Raw genomic sequence first — 22,006 nt, 5'->3', positions numbered from 1 at the left:
CCACAGATCACTGACAAATGATTGCAAAGGAAATTCCCAAGAATTCAGGACATTCATTTTGTCTTGATGGTTTTCTCTGGAGGTGCAAACACTGAGATTGAAATCAGTTGAGAAAACCATGTTTCTAATATTTTTTTTTCAATTTGCTTCTGTGGCAGTTTAGTTAAACAACCTTCTTGAAAACAATCTATTTGCACAACCTAGGTGGGGAAAACCCTGGCACATTACATAATTCACTGAGCAGATTTTTGCTCCCCCTCTGCCAATCCATCTTAAATACTGGCTGGCTACTACCCTGCATCTAGCAATCTATATGATCAAGCAATTTAGCACAAAAAGAGAGAGGCCCCACAACTTGGCATCCCTGTGGACATTTATCTTTGAGAAAAGCAAATGGAGCCAACTTTTGCCAGAGTTTAATAGCAAAACTGTCACATTTTACACAAATGAATATTGAGGTCTGTTAGCCAATGGAAAGGAGGTAGGGGGAGGGAACAGGAGGTGGGACTGCTGACTGGACTGTTTTCAAAGTGGCTTCAGTTTTTCGGGGAGGGGCTGGATTTTCTGCTTGGCAAGAGCGACGAAGTAGTTAAAAATTATTACTAGCTAGGGGCAGGAACCTCGGGATGTGGGTATATAAGGCCGTGCCTCCTGCGCAGAGCCGCTGCTGCTGCTAGAACCCTCCAGGACTCAGGGGCTCAGCTCCTTAGTACTCAAAGGCTAGGAAGGGAAGCAAAGGTGAACGCTAAGAGTGCAAGCTGGGGCTCCAGCTTCACCTCTGGAGCAGACGAGGGCTCCCCTAACTTTTGTCCCCGTTCGCAGACACGCTAGCGGGTTTGTGCGCTCCAGCCCAGCAGACCCGCGCGCGGCACAAACACACCCGGCAGCAGGTCCCGAGCAAGGGCGATGTGCTCACGGGACGGAGCAGGGCTCTGGCGGAGAGAGTAGGGCCCAGGAGAAGGCCAGGGAGGCAGCAGGGTTAGAGCCTCGGGCTCCCCAAGGGCGGAGGCCGCCTTTGCTCCAGGAGACACCTGCTGCTGACGCCTTGCAACCATGATGATCCGCGTGCTCTCCCTGCTGCTGGGCGCCGCGCTGCTCTGCGGCCACGGAGCATTCTGTCGCCGGGTGGTTAGCGGTGAGTCAGGGGGACGCGGGCCAGCGCAGAGGATGACACCAAAGGACCATGGGACGCTGCGGAGCAGTCTGTCCTAGGGTGGAGACTTTCGGGAGGGTTGGAAACCTGTACTGAGTAGGAGGTCGAGGGGAGGTAGGGGAAAATGGTTTGTGTTATTCTTTATTCTACTCCCCCAAACACACAACAAAAAGTTTAAATTCTTTCGAAGTGCCTGGTTTAGTAACTGCGGAGCAAGTTTCTGCTAAACCACCAGAAAAGCTGCCTTTTCCAGGAGTGATTTCCACTTTCTTTGTAAGACAGTTAATCTCAAGACAGGGTTGGGCACCTGCAAAAGGGGTGGGGTAGGGCGGATGCTGAGGATCCCAGAGACAGAGAAGCTCTTGCAGAAATGCCATCCTCTTTGGCTTGGCTCCACTTCAGCCCTAGCACCCACCATGCACCGTGTTCACACGGATGGTTCCTCAGACCGGACCAGTTCTCTGTGGGTCCTTTACAGATGTCTGGATAGGCAGTCTTTGTTCTCAGCAGGACTGGCAAAGAACAAACGGGGGACAGGTCATTGTGCACACACGCCTTTTCTTTGCACATCTCATCTCAAATTAGGGATCTCTCCGAAAATGAAGTCAGCCACATTTGGGTTGAGGTGTACTTGGTAATGACTATGGATTCGTGCATTTAGAAGGTGCAAAGTAAATGGATCAAAATTGGAAAACTTCCAAGCTTTGTCTCCTTTTTTTTTCTTTTTTCAACGTTCATTGTCTTATGGTTGAGCAGTTTATCTTGTATCCACCTTCCCTTTCTTTTTGGAGAATTCTTTTAAGAAGGGGATAGACTTTCAATGGCTGGGATGAATGTGAATAGCGCCTCACGTGAAAGTTCAACACAGGTATAGCTGCCCTTACAGAAATCTCTTGCTATGCTCATTAAAGTTTCAGTGAATCTTTGTTAGATGCTTGTGGACATTTTTTTTAAACTAAGGGTGAAAAGGTTTTTCTTAAACATAAACATCATGCTTTTCACATTTAGTGCATCTATACAACAGGTGTCACTTGTTGTTGAGCTACATGACAGATGATAGCAACTTAATCAGTTGTGAAGCCAGACCTTTAGAAATTGGCATATTAAGCCTAATGTTACTGATCTTCCCCTCAGCAATTGGTGGTGTTCCAGATCACTGAAATATAATTCTTAAATGTGTAGTGACTAATCACTCTTTACTAACCTATTAACTTTTTTCAAGATGTACAGAAACCGGTCTTAGTTTCCCTAATTTAACTGAGAATAAAAAGTCCACTATAGAGACCTATCTAATGGTATGGATTGCATATCTGACTGTCTTTATCAAAATTATTCATGCAAGTGAATGAACATGAGAGACCATACTTTGAACATAAGGTATTTTTCAAACAAATAGAAACAATTAATTGACTTAAATAATAGCCTTTTTGTCACAGTCTTTCATTTGCATGTGCCTTAAAATTTCGAGGGAGAAAAGAAATGTAAAGTAAAAACAGAATTTAGGAACTTGCTGATAAAATGTTTACTCTGTTTCTATGTGTACATCAATTACCACAAACCTTTTGTTGTGTTTCCTTCTAAGAATTTATAGGCAACTTGAAGGTGACATCTGGAAAATTTCTAATTAACTAAACCTGATCTATTTGATTTAGCATAAATGATGATGTTTACTTGATATTAAAATGATTACTCAGTTCTGTTTTTGTTATAAATAATTTGATTGTCTTTAGTCATAAAACTCATTGCAATTTATCCATCTGTAAATTGATTTGTGACTTTTATACTTTGAAGAATAATTTTTTAAAAAGATAAATGTCAGCCATGTTGGGCTTAGTAAAGAGCAGCCTAAAGACTGACATTTTTGAAGCAATTATTTCTTAACAGGTTCACTGGTGGCCCAGTTGAAGGAAGTTCTGAAAGGTGTGTCAACCTTTTCATCCACTAGGGACCATTTACCCAATCTCTTCTCAAGTGTCTGAGGAGAAATGAAATAGCATTTTTGGTTTCCACTATTTGGAACATATTTACAACCCATGGAATAAAGTTCCTATTAAATTCACAACAATTTCTATTTTCTATGTGGTATACTTAAATTGTCACCCAACATACATACCCCTTCCCCCAGGACAGGCATTCACAAAATAATCCTTTTAAGAATATTCAGTAAGGTAATTTCCAGTACCTTTCAGATGCATCATTTGAAAAATTCAGAACCCTATTTAAAACTAAAGTGAAAATAGTTTAACAAGAAATAGCATTTCCAGCAACTTCATCATCATCTGGCCCCTAAGATTTAATAGCATCCAACAGCAAAATGGAAGTTTTTGATGCATGAATTAGCAATAAAATATATAATTACAAGTGATAGCAATCAAAGAGTACTTACTGAATATAATTCAAATTCAATTCTACTTTGAAGAACATTTTAACTCTACTGATTTCTTACTACCCAGAGATGTGTAGAGAGTATCTGTGATGGCTGCAATCATTTAATTCTGGAAGCAGCTTGTAGGTAATAACATCTTTAGGATAGAGGTAGGAGGATTTTTATCTATAGTGTATGAATAAATCTGAAAAAATAAGCATTCAAAATTCAGGTCTCTAAGTTGAGAGGATGTATTTGAAAGCAAGTGATATTTTTAACATTTGAAGTATTTTAAAGTAATATGTTCTTATTTTTCTTTTCCTTCTTTTGACTTTTTTTTCTTGGTATGTACAGCAGTGGTCCTCAGCCTATCCATGTTGCAATTCTGTGTACTTCATGACATCTCCAAATTTCTCCAGAATATCTTAATATGTGTTAGTTTAATCTTACTACAACTGGCATGTATTTTATTTCAGAGACTGTGTGATTTAGAGACCTCTCCTTGTATTATGCAGATAATATTACAAATTCATGAGTGATGACCAGTATCATATAGATTAATCTAACTTAATGGCAAGGGAAATACAAGAAAAACTGCTGAACATAGCTCAGCCTATGGAACAATTCCATGACATCATCAAAAGATAAAATGATGACAGTGCAGCTTTCAAAACTGCAATTACTTTAAGTATCTCCTGGACAAGTAGGGAAAAATTAATCTTATTAGTAGTCATTTAATAAATTACATTTATCATAGCTATTATTCCTTAACAGCTGTTCCTCATTATTTTATGATTTTGTTTTTATAACTTTTTCCTTAAGATGGTGATATCTGTACATTAATGTTAGCAAAGAGCCAGTATTACATAAATGGGCCAAAGGGGAAATCCAGCTGGTGCTTCACTAATAATTTTTATTATTTGCAACTGCCTTCTGTGTCAGAGATTCACATGCAAGTGGACAGGTATGCACAAATGTGAGGTAAAAGTGTTTCTTTTGTTGTTAGCAAGCCTAAGAACTTGACTGCAATTATATTTTTTATTGTTAGGAAAACATTCAGTTTAGAACCCATTTGTTTTATTTCAAAGATAAAGGGGCTAATTTAAAAAAATTAAAACTACACATGGCTTGAAAATTGGAGATATGGTGTCCCAATATAAACTGTGATCTAAATGTTCAGCAGGGGAACATCCAGAACCTCCTTAGAAACAAGTTCTCAGTGCACAATTCCTTGCACATATTACCTACACAGTAATCAATGACTGAACAATGCTGGTGATTATAGCATAGGTAACATGCATACTGTGTATAGTCATCAATCCTTTTGTTTATGAAGTATTTCAGCATTATATTCTGTTTAGACATACATGGAAACAGCATGAAAATCAGAGTAAATGAACTGCAGAGCCAGACAGCCTGGTTCCAAGCTCCAGCTTTGGCACTTGTGCTTGTGAGCTATGTGAATTATGTAACTTATTAAACTTTTCTCTGTCTCCTTTCCCTCATTTAAAAAATGGAATGATATGCAAAGAGGATGGGAGGAGCTCAGTTTGGCAAGCCCTGTGGCCAGAGTTGAGGCTTCCTAGAGGCAAAGGCAATCCTCTCCAGTAAGTAGTCTAGTAAATAGTCTCCTTACTGTCTATCACCAGGCACATCATCCTTTCCTAATTTACCCAAAGGTGTGGATTTTACTAGAAGCCAGGTCCTTCACTCTAAATGATTTTTAACCTAAGAACATTATTAATATCATTATTTCTATGAAACCCATAACCACTCTCACTTTTTAGGTGAGGAAGCTGAGGACAGAAAAGTTGAAGTAATTCCAAGTATTTGAAGTTCAAGTTTAGAACTGGGATTCAAAGTTAGTTCTTTTTGATTGAGTGCTTAAACTCTTAAACTACACTATTACTTGGTTTTCTACTAATTATTATGATCTCAAAAATATTAGTGTTAAAATAAAAGAAGTCTCATCCCCCTGTCATAAGCTTGTGGTACTTTCCAGCTGGACAAGTTGCAGCCATCACATCCATAAAATGACCCAACAGTACAGACTCGATTTTGTTTCTCCTTGTCGGATAATGGATTCCAGTCATAGTGCACTCTGCAATTACAAGATCTCTGTCATTAAAGTGAAAGTTTATTGTATTTTTTTCTTATTTAAAAGAAAAATTCTTAGGAAGTTTGTGTACTATTGATCACTGAAAGCAGAACACTTAGAATCTAAAGCATTCTCTTTTATTTCAGTTCAAAATTGTTGGCATTGTTCTCAGAGGTCATGCCACCCTGCATATTGTCATATAAACATATCTTTTATTGTGATTTTGAAAGATTCAAAGGATTTATGATAAATGTGATTTTGTGAGATCATAATAAAAAGTCCATAGTTTAGCCAATCATGCTTTAGGGAAGATTTTCCATATAGATACTCTTCTATGTAACTTCTTTTTTGCAATTGAAAGTAGAAATAATAGGAATTTATAATATATAAGGCATTATAGTATATCTTCTATATATAAATTTATACTTTATCTTCTATGTTTTTACTGAAAAATGATCTAAATTCAGTACTCATTTAACATTGATAATATTTTATTACAGTGTGAGGCAAAATAAAAATTGTCACTTTCACCGTGAATTGTTGAACATTCAACCATATGAGAGTAAATATATTAGCAAAATAAAACTAAATTAGAGATCCTTCTATTCAGGAAAACAAGGAAATTTCCAAGACTTCATGGGTCATTACTAAGAATTATTGCTACATAAAAGTGCATGTGCATATTTGTAGCTGGGTATTTGTATGCTTCATGTTTGTAAAATAAAAAAACTAATGGGGGTGAATGTTTCTTTTCATAGATCTACAAAAATTCAGTGCAGAACATTTAAGCATGTAAATATTTTCTAGATTTAAAATTATTTAGCTCCTGTTACACATCCCAGTTGTTAACAAAAGAAGATATCTTGACTTCATTTTGCTCAATGTCTATAGAATCTTGAGTGGGAGGTCTTTCCTTTCTCTTATAGATAAGCCAACATGTTATATCAAAGGATGTTTACAATTATAGATACTTGGTGACAGTTATTTATCATTAGATAGCATAAATGTAACCTTAGTGTAATAAAAGACAGTATATGGTCCACAGAATACTTACCTATCCCATAAAATATTAATGGAAAAATTTTTTTGAATATATTATTTAAAAGTAAGAGACTGGCGAATTCTCCATATGGTCTCACAGTACATAAGGGAGGTAATCATAATTGTTCTCTACAAAGATTACTCTTTACAGAAGTGGGAAAGTTGCTTCCAGAAGATCTGCATTAACAGAACTTTTCTGGGAATTAGGGCAACATTTGTTTCCCAGCTGTCGGAGTTCCACTGTGATAGCAACCAAACCGGATCAGCTGAAATGTAGCGAGAGGTTCTGCTTCTTCTGCTGCTGATTTTGCAGCAGCTTGGACCAAATTTGCACAATAAGGTAGAAATCAGTAGTAAAATAGAATTGGATGTAAAGAAATTTGCAGTGTCAGCTTTAACTGATTATACATAAACCATTAAATTGTGTCTATAATTTTCCTGGAAACTGCCTACTAGATTTGACCTGTGAGTAACTTTTATGTTTAAGATCCAAAGACACGGCTGATAGTCACTCAATACCCTTTGGAATTAATATGCCTGTAACAACTGATAATTGGTGGCTGTTCCCCATCTCTTTGAGAGTCCCCATTCTGTGCACTGATCACAATCTCTATTCCTTCATCCAAGACTTGTAGAGCACTCCACTATCCACAACCAAAGATTGCCTGGTACAAAGAGTGCTGTGGTTGGCCATTTTCCAGGACTCATGCAATAATAGTTGTTAATTACTGTCAATCATTGTAAACATAATCCCTGTCAATAATTTTTTTGTTATTATTTCTCTATACACTATATAACATTATTAGGAATTTCCACATAATACTTAAAATTCTCATATACCTTTTCGTGGAAGTTCTATATTAATTTTGTAAACAAGTTAATTCTCATCACCATTTTTGTGTGTGCCCACCATGAATAAATTGCACACATTTTTAAGTGTATCAAAGACAACAGAATAGTGGGTCCTTTGACTGTGGTGCTGGCATTGTTACAAATGAATACATTTTACTCATTAGAACATCTGGCTGTTTTTAAGAAATTGACATATTTTTGACATGTTGCAAAACAATCTTCCACAAGTTTAACATTTCAAAACTGCTGGAATCAAATACAAGGCTGAAAGTTCATGGAGTGAAAATTGGTCAAGTTGAAATCTCAAGAGAATGTAGTTAGATATATTTGGAGACTTAGAAATGCGTAAAGGCTGTAGTAAACGCAGATGGAATGTAGGCTTCTAAAATACAGGCACAAAAATCTAGGCTTTCTGGAATTGCCAGAATGTTACCAAGAACAATCATCCTAAATAATGGATTAATTACAAAACCTAATAACATATAAGAAAAAGACTAGAGATTACTGGAGGATTGGGACAGCTATTTGAAGAAAAGAAAAAATAAGAGAGATCCATGCAGGTTTTTTTTTTTTTATTCCATATGTTTCTCTTTTTTTTCTATTGTGCTGGTTGAGGGTATATTGCAGCATTTACAAAGGTTCTTACAATGCATCAAATATATCATGGCAGTTTTTAAAGTGAACGCAGAGCTCAGAGATGAACAAAAGAAGAAGCTAAGAAAAATGAAAATAGGATAGTCTGACCATTCTGGAGATGGTGTCTTTAATCTTAGCAAACATGCCTAGTGGTGAAAGGTGGTGGAGGTGAGATAAATATAACCAGAAGAAGAACTAGAATTCCATTGCTGTTAGAGTTAGATAAATCCTATCCACTGTAATATCTCTACTAAAAATATGCTTTAGTATGACCTAATAGAGTCATTCATATTTGAGGTTATGTCCCAAAGTAATTGGGGAAAACTCATTCTGCTGTGTAACATTTGGTTTTGAAAGTTTTCTTTTTTTTTTTAAGGTCAAATTCTTGTTGCCTGTATATTTATGATTTTAAACATGTGGTTAGACAATATGAAGTCTCATAGAAGGGTGTCATTCCATTCAGAGGTTGCAGGGATTATATTAAATGTTTGTCATAGTTCTGGTTAATGAAACAAACTTATTTAAAATATATATATATATGCTTTTTAAAGTCACTAGATGTCAGAATGTGGTTAAATTGGGTGCTATAACATATATAAGCCTTTAAAACATAAATATAAGTTTAAAATTTCATTTTATACTTCCTGTCCAAATTTTGAGTACTGAAGATTTTGGTATTTGGTTGGTACCAGTCTTTATTCCCTAAGAAATATGTTATAAAGTCACCAATTAATAAGTTTAACTAGATTAATTTAGGTCTAAATTTAATGAAACTCTAAACTTTTAAAAAAATGTAATGTTATAACTTTTAAACTTGAATAGGCACAAACTTAATCTAATAGAATCTTTTAAAAATTAAATTTGAAGAAGTTATTGTTATTTAGTGAGTGTTTTATGAAAACATAAGTCTTCTAAAGCTGGGAAATAATTTATTCTCAAGTTTCCTAAACATTTATCACCTTACCTGTTTTGGACTAACCTTTTTTAACTGACTTTGAAAGATGAATTTGGCCAGATTTCAGCCTATCCTTATCTTCATCCAAATTATCAGAAAGGAAATAATTAGCCCTTGATAAGATTTCACTAGATCCTTTATTTCATGACGTATTCATTCCAACTGTACTCTAGGTAATCAAATATTTTTGTCACATTTAGAAAACATTCCTTTTTTGAAATACTTGATTCTCTATGAATTTGGGAGATTTCACTTGGAATTTATGATTTATCAGAGATGTTTTTGTAAAATGAGAGATGTTAATCTAGTAATTTGAGTTTACTAACAATATGTCCAATAAAAACAGAAAAATATTCAAAGAATTGGCAATGAGATTCTTTTCAAAGGATAGTCTGGAACTCTATTCTGCCACATCTGATATAATATTATATTAATTGTTCAATGCTATAATTACCTTCATTTTGGTCTCTACTACCTTTCAGCTTTGTAGATTCCCTCTCAGACATAATCAAAGTAAATATTTGCATTGCAAATTTGACACTTTGAATCTTCGTCAGAACATCTTAGAAAAAACTATTTTATTTTGCTCATTTTTAAATAATTAAGCTCTTTTATGATGTATTGTTCTTTTGTGGCTTTAATTTTTCAGCTCACTTTACTATATATAGTATAGCTACTTTTAGTTCCTATGATATTTGGCTTATAAAGTTTAAGCCAGAAGAATTTGACTTCCCTCAGCAATCACTTTCTTCAAATACTATGTTTGAAAATTTATCTTCCCAATTTACAAAAGAACCAATTTGCTTTTATGAGTTGAAAATAATGGGCTAGTAAATAAACCTTACAAGATTATGCAGTGAGAAAAGCATTATTCTTGATCATATGCTTCTTGTTTTGACTGCCTCTTCAATTTTGACTAATAGTGGTCTTATGAGCATAGTCCTAATGAACAGTATGTATTTATTTTTTTTAGGCCAAAAGGTGTGTTTTGCTGACTTGAAGCATCCCTGCTACAAAATGGCCTACTTTCATGAACTGTCCAGTCGCGTGAGCTTCCAGGAGGCGCGCCTGGCTTGTGAGAGTGAAGGAGGAGTCCTCCTCAGTCTTGAGAATGAGGCAGAACAGAAGTTAATAGAAAGCATGCTGCAGAACCTGACCAAACCTGGAACAGGGATTTCTGATGGTGATTTCTGGATAGGGCTTTGGAGAAATGGAGATGGCCAAACATCTGGTGCCTGCCCAGATCTCTACCAGTGGTCTGATGGAAGCAGCTCCCAGTACCGGTAAGTTTGGATCCAAGGAGTCCATGGGTGCTCTTGGGGACTCAACAAGATAAAGGGAGAGTTCTGTTACCTGCAGTGGATGTCAGAATAGAGCATGCAGAAGCACTCAGAAGGCAGGGAGCTAAATGTCCCTGTTGCTGTCTATTTATAGAAACTGGTACACTGATGAACCTTCCTGTGGAAGTGAAAAGTGTGTTGTAATGTATCATCAACCCACTGCTAACCCTGGTCTTGGGGGTCCCTACCTTTACCAGTGGAATGATGACAGGTGCAACATGAAGCACAATTATATCTGCAAGTATGAACCAGGTAAGAAACATCATCAATAAGTATAGGAATATATTTGTGCATGTTAGATTTTTTTCTTTGACCTTTACTTCCTTTGGCTCTTTTCTTTTTCCTGCTACAACATAGAAATTGCCTTACAGTTGCCCTATCATTCACTGTACTGAAGCACATTATATGTCACAGAGCAAACTGCGCAATGAGTTAAACAGAAGGAAGTAATTGAAACATTTGAAAAGGTGTCTTTAAAAGAAAATGATCATTTGTAAAACTAAGATAAAAATTTGTTGTAATGAGAATTCATGAACAATAAATAACTCCTTTCAAAAGTCATAAAAATTTAGTACAATGTATGGGAAGTAGGTAAAAGTCACCAATGCATCTAAAGATGTGCCCATGCGAGAACAGTTCTTCAGGAGATTTCTGGTGAATTTAGGGGAAGAAAGCACATTAACTTAACATGTTGTAGCACAATATTTGGCATGTGAGACTCCTATTACTAGTCATAGCTCCTTGGACTATAGTGAGACAAAGTTGGGATGTGTGACACATCTACCTCCGATTTCCATTCTTTGGAATGTGCGACCTTAGTCAGTCTTCTGAAGTCTCCAGTTGTTTGCGATATGCAGCAAATGGGGAAACTGTTGCCTTGAGCTATATTAGTGTGGCTTACTCCTGAAGTAGTGAATTTTCATTACTTTGAGTAGGACACCACAACTGAATTGATATTTCACTAAAAAAGGACTAAACAAAACCATGTAAGCTCATACTTTTTATCATCTGAGAAAGGCAAGTTAGATATTTAGACTTTGAAGGTATTTTTTTTTTTGGTGTTTTTTTCTCCTCCACAGTATTTAGAGGTGTCATTTTAACTCTTCTGGAGAGCTGTCTGCTTGAACTCATAACACGTGTTCATGGAAGGCAATTATAACCAAGTACTACTGCTTCCATTATTCTCTTGAAATTACATGGTTCTTTTTTACATAACGCAGTAAAGCACAAGGGCTATTTGGATTAACTTACCCTACTCTTATGTTTATCTGGTTCTTGAATATATTAGCCAACTTTTTATATCCCTGGTAAATTTGCTTTTTAACCCCCTTGGTTGCTAAATCCATCATTATCCTCCCGGAAGCCTTTGCAATGCCAAGTCTGTTCTGTACTTACACTCTTTCTTTTTATCTTTATCTTGGAAAAATATAAAGCTGAGATTCTCCAATATTTTAAATTTGTAACACTAGGTAGTGAAAACTATTGAATGAAATAAAAAGTAAGTTATAGAGTATTCTTGATATATTTCTCTGTCTGATGTTTTCAGTTCTCAGATGAGATATGTGACCATTCATTTTATTTATTGTATTCTATACATCCAGTCTTATTCCACTATTTAAGACTTTACAATATTTGTCAGCCTTATAATATTCTTTGTGTGTCTTGTATTATTATCTGTTACTCATGTAAGAGTATTTAAGATGAAAAATTATTTTCTATATTCTACTAAAATCTCCATATTTATCAATCCATATTTTTCAAAAGATATTTTATGTATTTATTCTTTTTGTACCACATGTGCAGGGTTATAGTTGTCCTTATTAATATACTCAGGATTTTTTAGACTTTATTTTGCTTTTTAGTCTTTTTATCTTTAACAATTTGATTTCTCCTTCCTTGAGTTTAGTTCTGCTTTGTAAATGATATTGATTTTAAGCTCCCTGGTTTTCTAGTCAGTGCTTGACTTTTGGTGGTGAAGGGGGTTAGAAGACTAAGAAGTATAGCTAGATAGAATACATGAATTATACCACTGATTATTTTGAACTTTGTTGTTCAATTTTACTAGAAATTGATGTATACTATGAGATAGAAACTCATCTTTCTGCTCCTATACATGATCTACTAACATGACTAATGATATCAAATGTGGTAGAGAATTAATCTGGCAAGGCAAAAACTAGAGAATTCACTTTAAAGTTTTGTTCCTCTTCTCTCCTTTTGTTATTGGTCTGTGAGCTGTATATCTATTCTTTGGCTCTACCAAAGTCATCTGAAGACATTTCATGGGGATACTGTTAATTGTAATTTTAATGTTAAAATTGCCTTATGCACTCTTGTCTTTAGATACTGAAAAATGCATGTATGGAGTTAGGTTTCTAAAATTTTGTTTGATTGGTAATCACATTAAGGTTTGTTAAAATTATTTTTAAAGTAACCAGTTCTTTGCTGGTAAACTGCATAATATCTATATCATTTTTTCAATAAACACTAGTTGACCATAGAAAGACTAACATCTGTAGAGGAGCAGGTATAGGTTAGGAAAGAATCTTAAACCTACCAAAAAGTATTTCAGTATTAGGATTAAATTTATGTATAAGCATAATCATAAACATTATTAAAGAATGGTGTATAAACTTTCAATGACTTGAGATTCTGACAATATATAATAGCAAATATGACTTCTAAAGACTGTAAGAAGATGCATTTAATTTTTTTACCCATTAGTTGATGAAAGTAAACAGAGAATTACATTTTTGGAGCAAATGGACACAAATTTATGGGCTTTTCTTGGTTGTCATTAACAATACTGGGGTTTAAACTCAGGGCCTGTGGTTGTTAGGTAGGTGCTATGCTACTTGAGCCACATTCCTGACCTTTTTACATTAGCTATTTTTTAATAGGGTCTTACATTTCTGGCTATAGGCTTGATTCTCCTACCTGTGCATCCCATGTACTGCCCAGCTTGTTTGTTGAGATGGGTCTTACTAACTTTGTGCCCCAGATGACTTTGAATGGGGATCTTCCTTATCTCTCTCTGAGTCCAGAGTACCTGAGATTACACATGTGAGTCATCATCCCCAGTCCACTTTTTTCTTGTTAATACAATTGATTTTCACTAAATTACTAATAAAACAAATAGTTCCTTAAGGGAAAAATCTGAGACAGAGTAGTACCAGATCATGGTAAAAAATTTCACCATCTTTGATGAAATTGAATCTCTTAAAACCAGAAAAGAAAAAAACTTGCAATGTTTATTATTATTATTTAAAGAAGTATATAGCATTGAAATAAAATATAAGAATAGTTTTGTTGTGTAAGACATAAATGTGTCTTTGAGCATGGTTGTTTGAATCTTGAATCATCATTTCCAAATGCAATCCACTTAGTCATCTGCTGATTATTACTGGAAGGAGAAACCTAAATATTACACTAAGAAGTCATCTTTGCTTGTTTTTGTACTGCATTCAGTGTCTCAGATTCTCACATTCATGAATTCTTGCTTTTCTTTGTCTAACTTTGGTCCTGCTTTATATTAGCACAGGTAACAGGCTGCCATCTGCACAACCGTACTGTTGATTGCTAAATGCAGTTTCAGATTGCAGAGGGAATTCATCGAATGGATTTTTTTTATTCAAACATAATTACATGTTAACCTTTATACTTAGATAATTTTATATAAGTTTAACTTCAGAATATGTTTTTATGTATGTTGTTCAGAAATCAAATTAAGATGTTTTTATTGTCATATAATAAGCTTTCATTTCTGTTTGTGTTTTTCTTGTCTAAACATTACCTGTGATTCCCTTACTAATTATTTACAGAGATCAACCCAACAGCTCCTGTAGAAAAGCCTTATATTACAATTCAACCAGGAGACACCCATGAAAATGTGGTTGTTACTGAAGCAGGTAATTCATTCATGTGTCTTAACTCTGTCAAGTGTAGAACTACTTTAAAACACTTTTTCCACATTGACCCTAGTGAAATCCTTCTTGTTGAATTGGTACACTAAATATGTCTATGGAAATTTACTTTTGAAGTAGTTTAGAACTAATCGTACCAAGCCACTTTTTGAATAGAAGAACCTGTTTTGTTTTCTCTGGATTTTCATTCCAAGTTGATATAACTAAATGATCCATGTTGAAACCTGGACATACAAAGAACTGTTCCCAACAATAGGTAAACATGTTCATTTCTGTTGGTCTACAAACACAGTATGCCAATTAATGCTTAAGGTTTGGCTGAGGTAGGGGTGAGGCAGAAAATAAAAAGCTTGATTTGTAGCCCTTTCTGATTTCCATGTGTGAATACTCCTACCTGGGCAGTTTTAGGCTACCCAAATGACTGCATAGTGGTTTGGGAAGAGATTCATATAATGAGTTCAGATCCAGCTGCTTCTAGCACACTACTGCCTACCAAGTAAACAAAGTGCAATCAGCAGTGCAAATCTCGTATTAGAAACTGCTCACTAGTTTTAGTTAGTGGATCTTTATAGCATGGCCCTGTCAGTTAGATGGAAATGTTTATTTATCCAAGTTGTTTTGTGAACATTGGGCCAAAGACCCAATGTCTCAAAATCTTTCTGCGAGTGATTCAAAATGCACACAAGTGTAGTAATACTTTCTTTTTCTTTATCATTGACATTAGGAATGATAATAGCATTTTGAAAAGCAAGAATTTCATGAATTCTTAAAATGCTTGACATTACCTCTTGGAGTCTCTAAGGAGTAGGTGAAAAGAGTAAAATATTCCTAAATTACTCCTCTTATTAGACTTCACTAATATGTGTTCTTATAACACAGGAAGTGATATGCAGTTTTAAAAATTTTTAAATTTAGTTTAATTTTTGGCAGTACTGAGTCTTGAACTCAGGGCCTCACACTTGCTAGGCAGGTGCTCTACCACTGGAGCCATTCTTCCAGCCCAGTATGCTATTAAGTGAATAAATTGATCTACATCTGGTCCTCTTTGACCAGAATTATTTAGATTAGTCATAATGACAACTTGCAGTTTGCAAGATAAATGCATAGTTTTAAAACTTGCTTTCCTTATATAAATAGGATATTAAAACAGTGCTTTTCATTTTTTGTGTAGCTAATTTTAACATTATTCATAATATCTAAACCTAATTAAAGATATCAGTAAATATTTACATTTGGAATATTTTCCATCTATATTGAAAAGAGTCATTTCATGCTGGGTGGGACTGGACTGTTGCAATATTTTATTTTTTATACATTTAAAAAATTTTACTAAGAATATCTCATATTATCAAGTTTAAAGGAGCAGGACTAAAAAATGATTCGTTTCAGAATTTAATTAAGACCATGTCTTTGTGCTTTTGGTGTCTGTGTCTCTAGGGTAAGATTGTATTATCGCTTAATATTTGTATATTGTGGTTTAATCCCAGAGACCTGCGTATCATCATAGCATTGAATTTATTGGGTAAGCTAGTGATTTATCCAGTAAGTTAACAGTGATTTTAATAAGTTCTTGCTTCTCCAAATAATGACAGAGAAAAAGTAATGAAATTAAATAATGAAGATTATTAACATATTATAAAAATTGGTCCATGTCTGAATTGCAAATTTAATAATAGCGTTAAAAGTATAAATATCAAATTGAGCATGACAACCAGTGCCTAAAAATTTTAAAAACTTTTATCAAAACTTGTGTTTTTAGTATTTTGGAATGAGCCTCATTTGAAATACATTTATTGGTAATAATTCTGGGTCTTTGTGTGTGTGTGTGTGTGTATGTGTGTGAAATTCTTATGTAACATTAGTGTTAGAATCCTTCCTTAGTCACCTTTGTACATTAAGACTATTTTACTTTTTGTAGGCATAATTCCCAATCTAATTTATGTTATTATACCAACGATACCACTGCTTTTATTGATACTGGTTGCTTTTGGAACCTGCTGTTTCCAGATGCTGCATAAAAGGTAAATACTTTTTTTATGAAGAGATAACTTATAAAACTTTAAGCAATTTCAGAAATATTTAAAGTAAATTATTTTTAAAATTTTCCTTTAAAAACTTCTGATGTCCATGTCTGCCAGTACAAATTCAGTATACACAATCCTATAAGGCATGCCTCATCACCAGCCTTGTGAAGTAGGCACCCTTTTGTTTCTGTTTCTAGTTGGAAAAATGGTGGTTTATGGGTTACTTCATCAGCTTTTGGTCTCATAACTAATGTAAGTGGTGGATGTGGATTTGAATACTGTATGCATACAACAGAGGCACTGTACAATTCTACCTCTTGTTTGTTAAATATAAGGATTGTTACTAAATTTTTCAATCTGAATATTAAACTATATAAAAGACCTGATTTTTGTACCATTTCAAAATTCAAATTGTACGCATCTGTTTTATTTCAAAATGATCCATGAAGAATGAGAAATAAGGTACAGTGGTAAAAATTAGTCACTATTTGTCAGGTATTTTGAAATAAAATTATGTATCTGAACAGCAAGATTTCTGTGAATATTTTAACTTTTATGTCTGCTTACCCATACTCGTTAGTTTTTTCAACATGTCAGTTTGTCGGTTAAAAATTTAAAGTGAAATATAAATATATACCAAAGGAAAAAAATAAGATATTAGATTGGAATAAGAGCATGTTTGTTAGAAGAAACTACGTATGTTTGTCAAGATGTTTTAAATAATAGTGGATCCAAAGAATGCCTATAGCAGTGATAGATCTGCAAATGAAATAATTTTTCCCTTTTGATTTCATGTTCTTTCCCTGAAACAAACCCTATGGAACCAACTGAATAGTAAAACCTCCCACCAAAATTAAATAGTATAAGTTCTAAATAGTTCATATATAGTTCTAAAAGGATCTAAACTTTAATTAATTGGATGTTAAAAAATTTGAATAATGACAAAACGAAGCCTAACAAATTGATGGGTTTTTTTGTGTCCTCATGGCTTTCTAATATATGTTTATAGAATACAATATAAATTTGTTCTCTAATATTTTTGCTCAATATAAACACTATAGTAAATTTTTAGTTTCTCCTTGTGATGAAGATGATTTCTCCTTGTGAAAGAACAGTGATGTTATTTCACATGAATTCTCTATTAAGGAATAGAACTATTTGAGTAGTAAATCAGTTTGACAATGATTTTACTCAGCCATGAAGAAGAATAAAATCTTGTCATTCGCAAGTAAATGGATGGAACTGGAGAACATCATCTTAAGTGAAGTTAGCCAGGCTCAGAAGCTCAAAAATCTTATGTTCTCCCTCATATACAGACTTCAGACCTAAAACAAATGCAGTAATATTATTAGACATGAGTCACACGTTAAGAGGGGGGACACATACAGGAGGAATAGGGAAAGATAGGAAACCCAAAACTTGAAATTGTTTGATGTGCCCACTATAGAGGAGCTAATATAGTAATCTTAAACTAACAGAGGTAACTACGGGAAGGTGACCGGAAAGTAGTGAAGTTTGGGAGAGACAAATCAATTCGGGTTGTAATAAACTTGTGCATGGAAGCAATGCTAGGAATCTCTCTGTGTAGCTATCCTTATCTCAACTAGCAAAAGCGCTATGTCTTTCTTATTATCACTTATGTCTTCTCTTCAACAAAATGGAGAAGAGGACAGAACAGATTCTGCCTGTTCTGCAAGGGGAGTGGAGAGGATGGGAGACAGGGGGTAGAGATAGCCCAAACAATGTATGTACATATTTAACCAAAAAAAGAAAAATAGATTTAAGACTACATGTGGTGGCTTTAGTCTATAATCACAGCTATTCAGTAGGTGGAGGCGGGAAGATCTTTGTTTAAGGACAGCTTAGGCAGAAAGTTCAAGACCCCATCTCAACAAACAAACTGGACTTGGCGACACATTGAAATCCCAGCTGCACTGGAGGTGTAGGTAGGGGAATTGTGATCTGAGGCTGGCTCTGGGCAAAAAAGTGAGTCTCTATCTGAAAAATAGCTAAAGCAAAAAGGAATAGGGTGTGGTTCAAGTGGTAGAGTGCCTGCCTAGCAAGTAAAAGAATCTGAGTTTAAACCACAATATGGCAAAAAACAAAAACAAAACTAGAAAATACGATTCAGATGTTATTATTTGTAAAGTAAAAAAGTGCTAAAGTATTGAATAATTGCAATTTCTCTAAAGTTTTAGTTTTTCCCAAACAGAATATTATTGTGGCAATTGTATTCATTCTAAATCTTGTAGTTTGCTTTTTTTTATATCAAGACCTATGGACTTTTCACTTGTTTGAAATTTCAGAGAGAGAAAATATACAAAAATTGAGCCCTTCCAAAGGCCGGAATTAGCTGTCGTACTTCCTTCATTTGTTCTTAGATCCTCCCCTTTTCCTTTCTTCCAGGAAAGCAAGGAGAAACTTCATCAAAGATTCAACTCCATTATCATCTGAGTGCCATGCAGAAAATTTAAATTCCAATCTGGTACACATGATGGTTTCTATCATTCCATGTCATGTTCAAAACAACTCTGATTTCCTTAATTAATCGTAGTTCTTAAATGAAATATGAACTTTACACAGAAGTCCCATTAGTAACGTAACAATTTTTACCTTTTAAAATTTTGTGCTTTTAATAAACCTTGCCTTATTTTCTATTCATGTTAGATGACTTGGTAGAATAAAGTTATAGTGATCTTATTTATTTGGAGGAAAATGTGTAAATCACACAATCTGGATATATTTACTAGTCATATAGTTAAGTTTAAGTGAATGAAGTAAATTTTTAAAAATGTAATGATCAGCTGTGTCTAGAAATAGTTTTTCTGTCCTTGAAGATGTCTGTAGGATGAAGAGGTTGGGTGGGGGAGGCAGGTCTCTGGGAACTGGAGGGAATGATGGAAACTTGAGGAGTTGCTCTGGGGCAGAATAAGTACAGAGCACAGTGAACAAGAACAGGTAGAGGATCCTGATCCAGACCAGAGGTCATGCTCAGGAAACTGAGCAAAGAAATGTAGATGTTGAGATGTAATCTGGTAGAGGACAATTTGGTTCAACTTACAGATAAATGCTTCTGCAGGTGCTCAAAAGGTGATAATCTAGGGAAAAACAGAAACAGAATTCCAAGCACAGGCTGGAATGCAGGCTAGAATTCCAATTGACAGGAGAAACTCACATTCCTTATTGCTATTTTAGATGCTACAATGGTTTTAGACACTCAGGAGCCAAAGACTTAAGCAAAGGGCAGAAAAACTGATGAAAGGAGGGCAATATGTGGGCACATACACTTACACCATAGCATTTGTTTTCATGATTTGACATCAAATTCAGCACACATTGTAGCAGGTTACTTAGAAAGCAAGGATCAAAAAGCATTGATCAAAGAAAGTAAAGGTGGATTGAAGAATAAAATGGACATTTTTAGCATGGTGTCAGACACATTTTTGCATGTGTATATCTGAACTCTAAGTTATGAAGAGTCAGAAGGAGAAAGATACATTTTTATTTTCATCATTCATGAGATCTGTTTGCCATCTTCACATTGGAATAATTTGAAATTTTTTGTAGGAATGAAAAATACTCTGGTGAGAGAAGGCTTCTTTTATCAATAAGTGTCTGAGACATCTCTCTGTGGACCAAAACACGCACAGTTTGATAAGAAATTTCAGGCACTGAACTTATTTCTTATTATGTCTTTCAGTAAAGGAAGAACAAAAACCAGCCCAAACCAGTCCACATTGTGGATTTCAAAGAGCACCAGAAAGGAAAGTGGCATGGAAGTATAATAATTCACTGATTTGGTTCCAGAAATGAAAATAGTTTTATACTTCTGGATCAGTATAAGGAATGGCATCAGAACATAGCTTGGAATGGCTTGAAATCTCCAAGGATCTGCAAGATGAACTGTAAGCTCCCCCTTGAGGCAAATATTAAAATAATTTTTATGTTTATGATTTCATTTACAAAAAATGCTGTGCTAATACTGGAGTGAGACATGCTTATTTTGCTAAAGGAAGCACCCAAACTTCAAGTAAATAAGAATGGACCATGCAGATGAAATTGCTGTCAACACATTAGGAGTCTATGTGTTGGAAGCATTTATTTTTATTTTTCACCTTTCATAAGTTGTAATCTAGTTAATGTAATGTAAATTGTATTGAAATTTACAATGTGCAGAAATATTTTACCTTTGCATATATGTTTGATAGAAATGGACTCTTCTAATATTTATTTTTATGGCATTTCATTTTTCAATACATACTGTTTTGATTATAAAGGTAAATCACTATTGTCAACTGAACTCACACACAAAGATACATTACCATAGAAAAACATTGTTTTCTAGAAATGGTTCATCTTTTTTCAGTTTCTGTGTTTTTGGTTGGACAATGTGTAGGAAATCTCTTAAGAAATAAGAAGCTATTTCATTAACTGTGGTGTAAATCTCTTGAAATATTTGACTTAGAGGCAAGTACTGTCTAATTTCAATTGTGCAAGACATGTGCCTTACAATTGTTTTTAGTTTTTAGTTTAAAATTAAACAGATTTTATAATAAAATAACTTTACTAATAGCTGTATGAATAGTATTATGGTCAATCTTGAACAAATGTGGCATACACAGTATAAATCATTATGTCTTCACATGTTGCCTACATAGCTACAAGTAGCTGAACTACAAGGGTTCTGGAATCATTGTGGACCCTCCCTTGCCAACCAAGCAAAGATGGCTGTTTGCAGGCTCAGGATTGACATCGGAGGCAGATACTTGGAGAATTTTTCTAAGGTTTCCCTAGCTGAATTTAGCCTCTTTAGTATATAAGGGGGCCGTATAGGTGAGACCAGGTGAATGGTTTTCATCAGTGTGGAGCTGAGCACAGCACACTCACATTTTAGGACAAGAAAAGAACTACGAATCACATCAACTAATGTCACATGGTTGAAGGTCATTGATGATTGAATATTCATTGATGAGGGTTTATTTGTGATGGTAAACCGTGGCTCCTTTCTGTCTAATCTCCTAGTTTCTTCAATTTTCTGACTTGTTCTTAAGAGAGAGTTGTAACTATTTGGACTTCAAATGTTCCTGTGCTCCTTTTAACCAAATAAAAAGTTCTTGTTTCTGAAGAATGATAGCTGGTGTTGTCTAAGTCTTTTACATGAACACAGACATGTTGCGTCATGACCTGAGATGAAAATTTGAGATTGTGGTTAAAGAGCGTAAACAAGGAAATTTAATCTTTACTCTGTCAATCCTTTTCGGCTGGACAATAAAGTGCTTTCATTAAGGCAATTATCTAAAATTGGTTGACAAAACTAAGAAGCAAAATAGAAATTAGTGGACATCAGCCCCTTTTAAGATGCTTTGTGACTGAGAGATTCTCAGTTCAAAATCTGCCCTCATTTCTCTCCTTCTTTTCATGGCTATTCATCTTCTTAGGTAGACACAGGAGAGCAGCTTGTTCCCTACAATCTACCAGCATGAGTTTCCTCCTTTAGTCAGGACTTGCTGGAAGGAAAACCAGACATTTTCCTTTGCCTGTGCTACCCAGAACTAAAACGGCTGCAAGGCAGAAGCAGCCAACAGATGGGGAAAGACTCTGTATTTGTCTTTGATCATT

The 22,006-nt window shown here is 34.8% G+C and overlaps 1 protein-coding gene across 1 annotated transcript; it reads left to right on the top strand.

The window, feature by feature from the left end:
• The first annotated feature begins 492 nt into the window (after positions 1 to 492).
• Positions 493 to 21,473, top strand: Chodl (chondrolectin). Its single transcript, XM_020153569.2, has 6 exons — positions 493 to 1,135; positions 10,074 to 10,383; positions 10,535 to 10,692; positions 14,262 to 14,348; positions 16,282 to 16,384; positions 20,088 to 21,473. The coding sequence occupies exons 1-6, from the start codon at positions 1,054 to 1,056 to the stop codon at positions 20,170 to 20,172; spliced, it is 825 nt and encodes a 274-aa protein (XP_020009158.1). The 5' UTR covers positions 493 to 1,053; the 3' UTR covers positions 20,173 to 21,473.
• Positions 21,474 to 22,006: the final 533 nt, after the last annotated feature.

Source organism: Castor canadensis, chromosome 5 (genome assembly GCF_047511655.1).
Source record: "Castor canadensis chromosome 5, mCasCan1.hap1v2, whole genome shotgun sequence".
Classification (NCBI taxonomy): Eukaryota; Metazoa; Chordata; class Mammalia; order Rodentia; family Castoridae; genus Castor; species Castor canadensis.
Note: the sequence above shows the minus strand (reverse complement) of the source record. Positions and strands in the feature narration are given on the sequence as shown.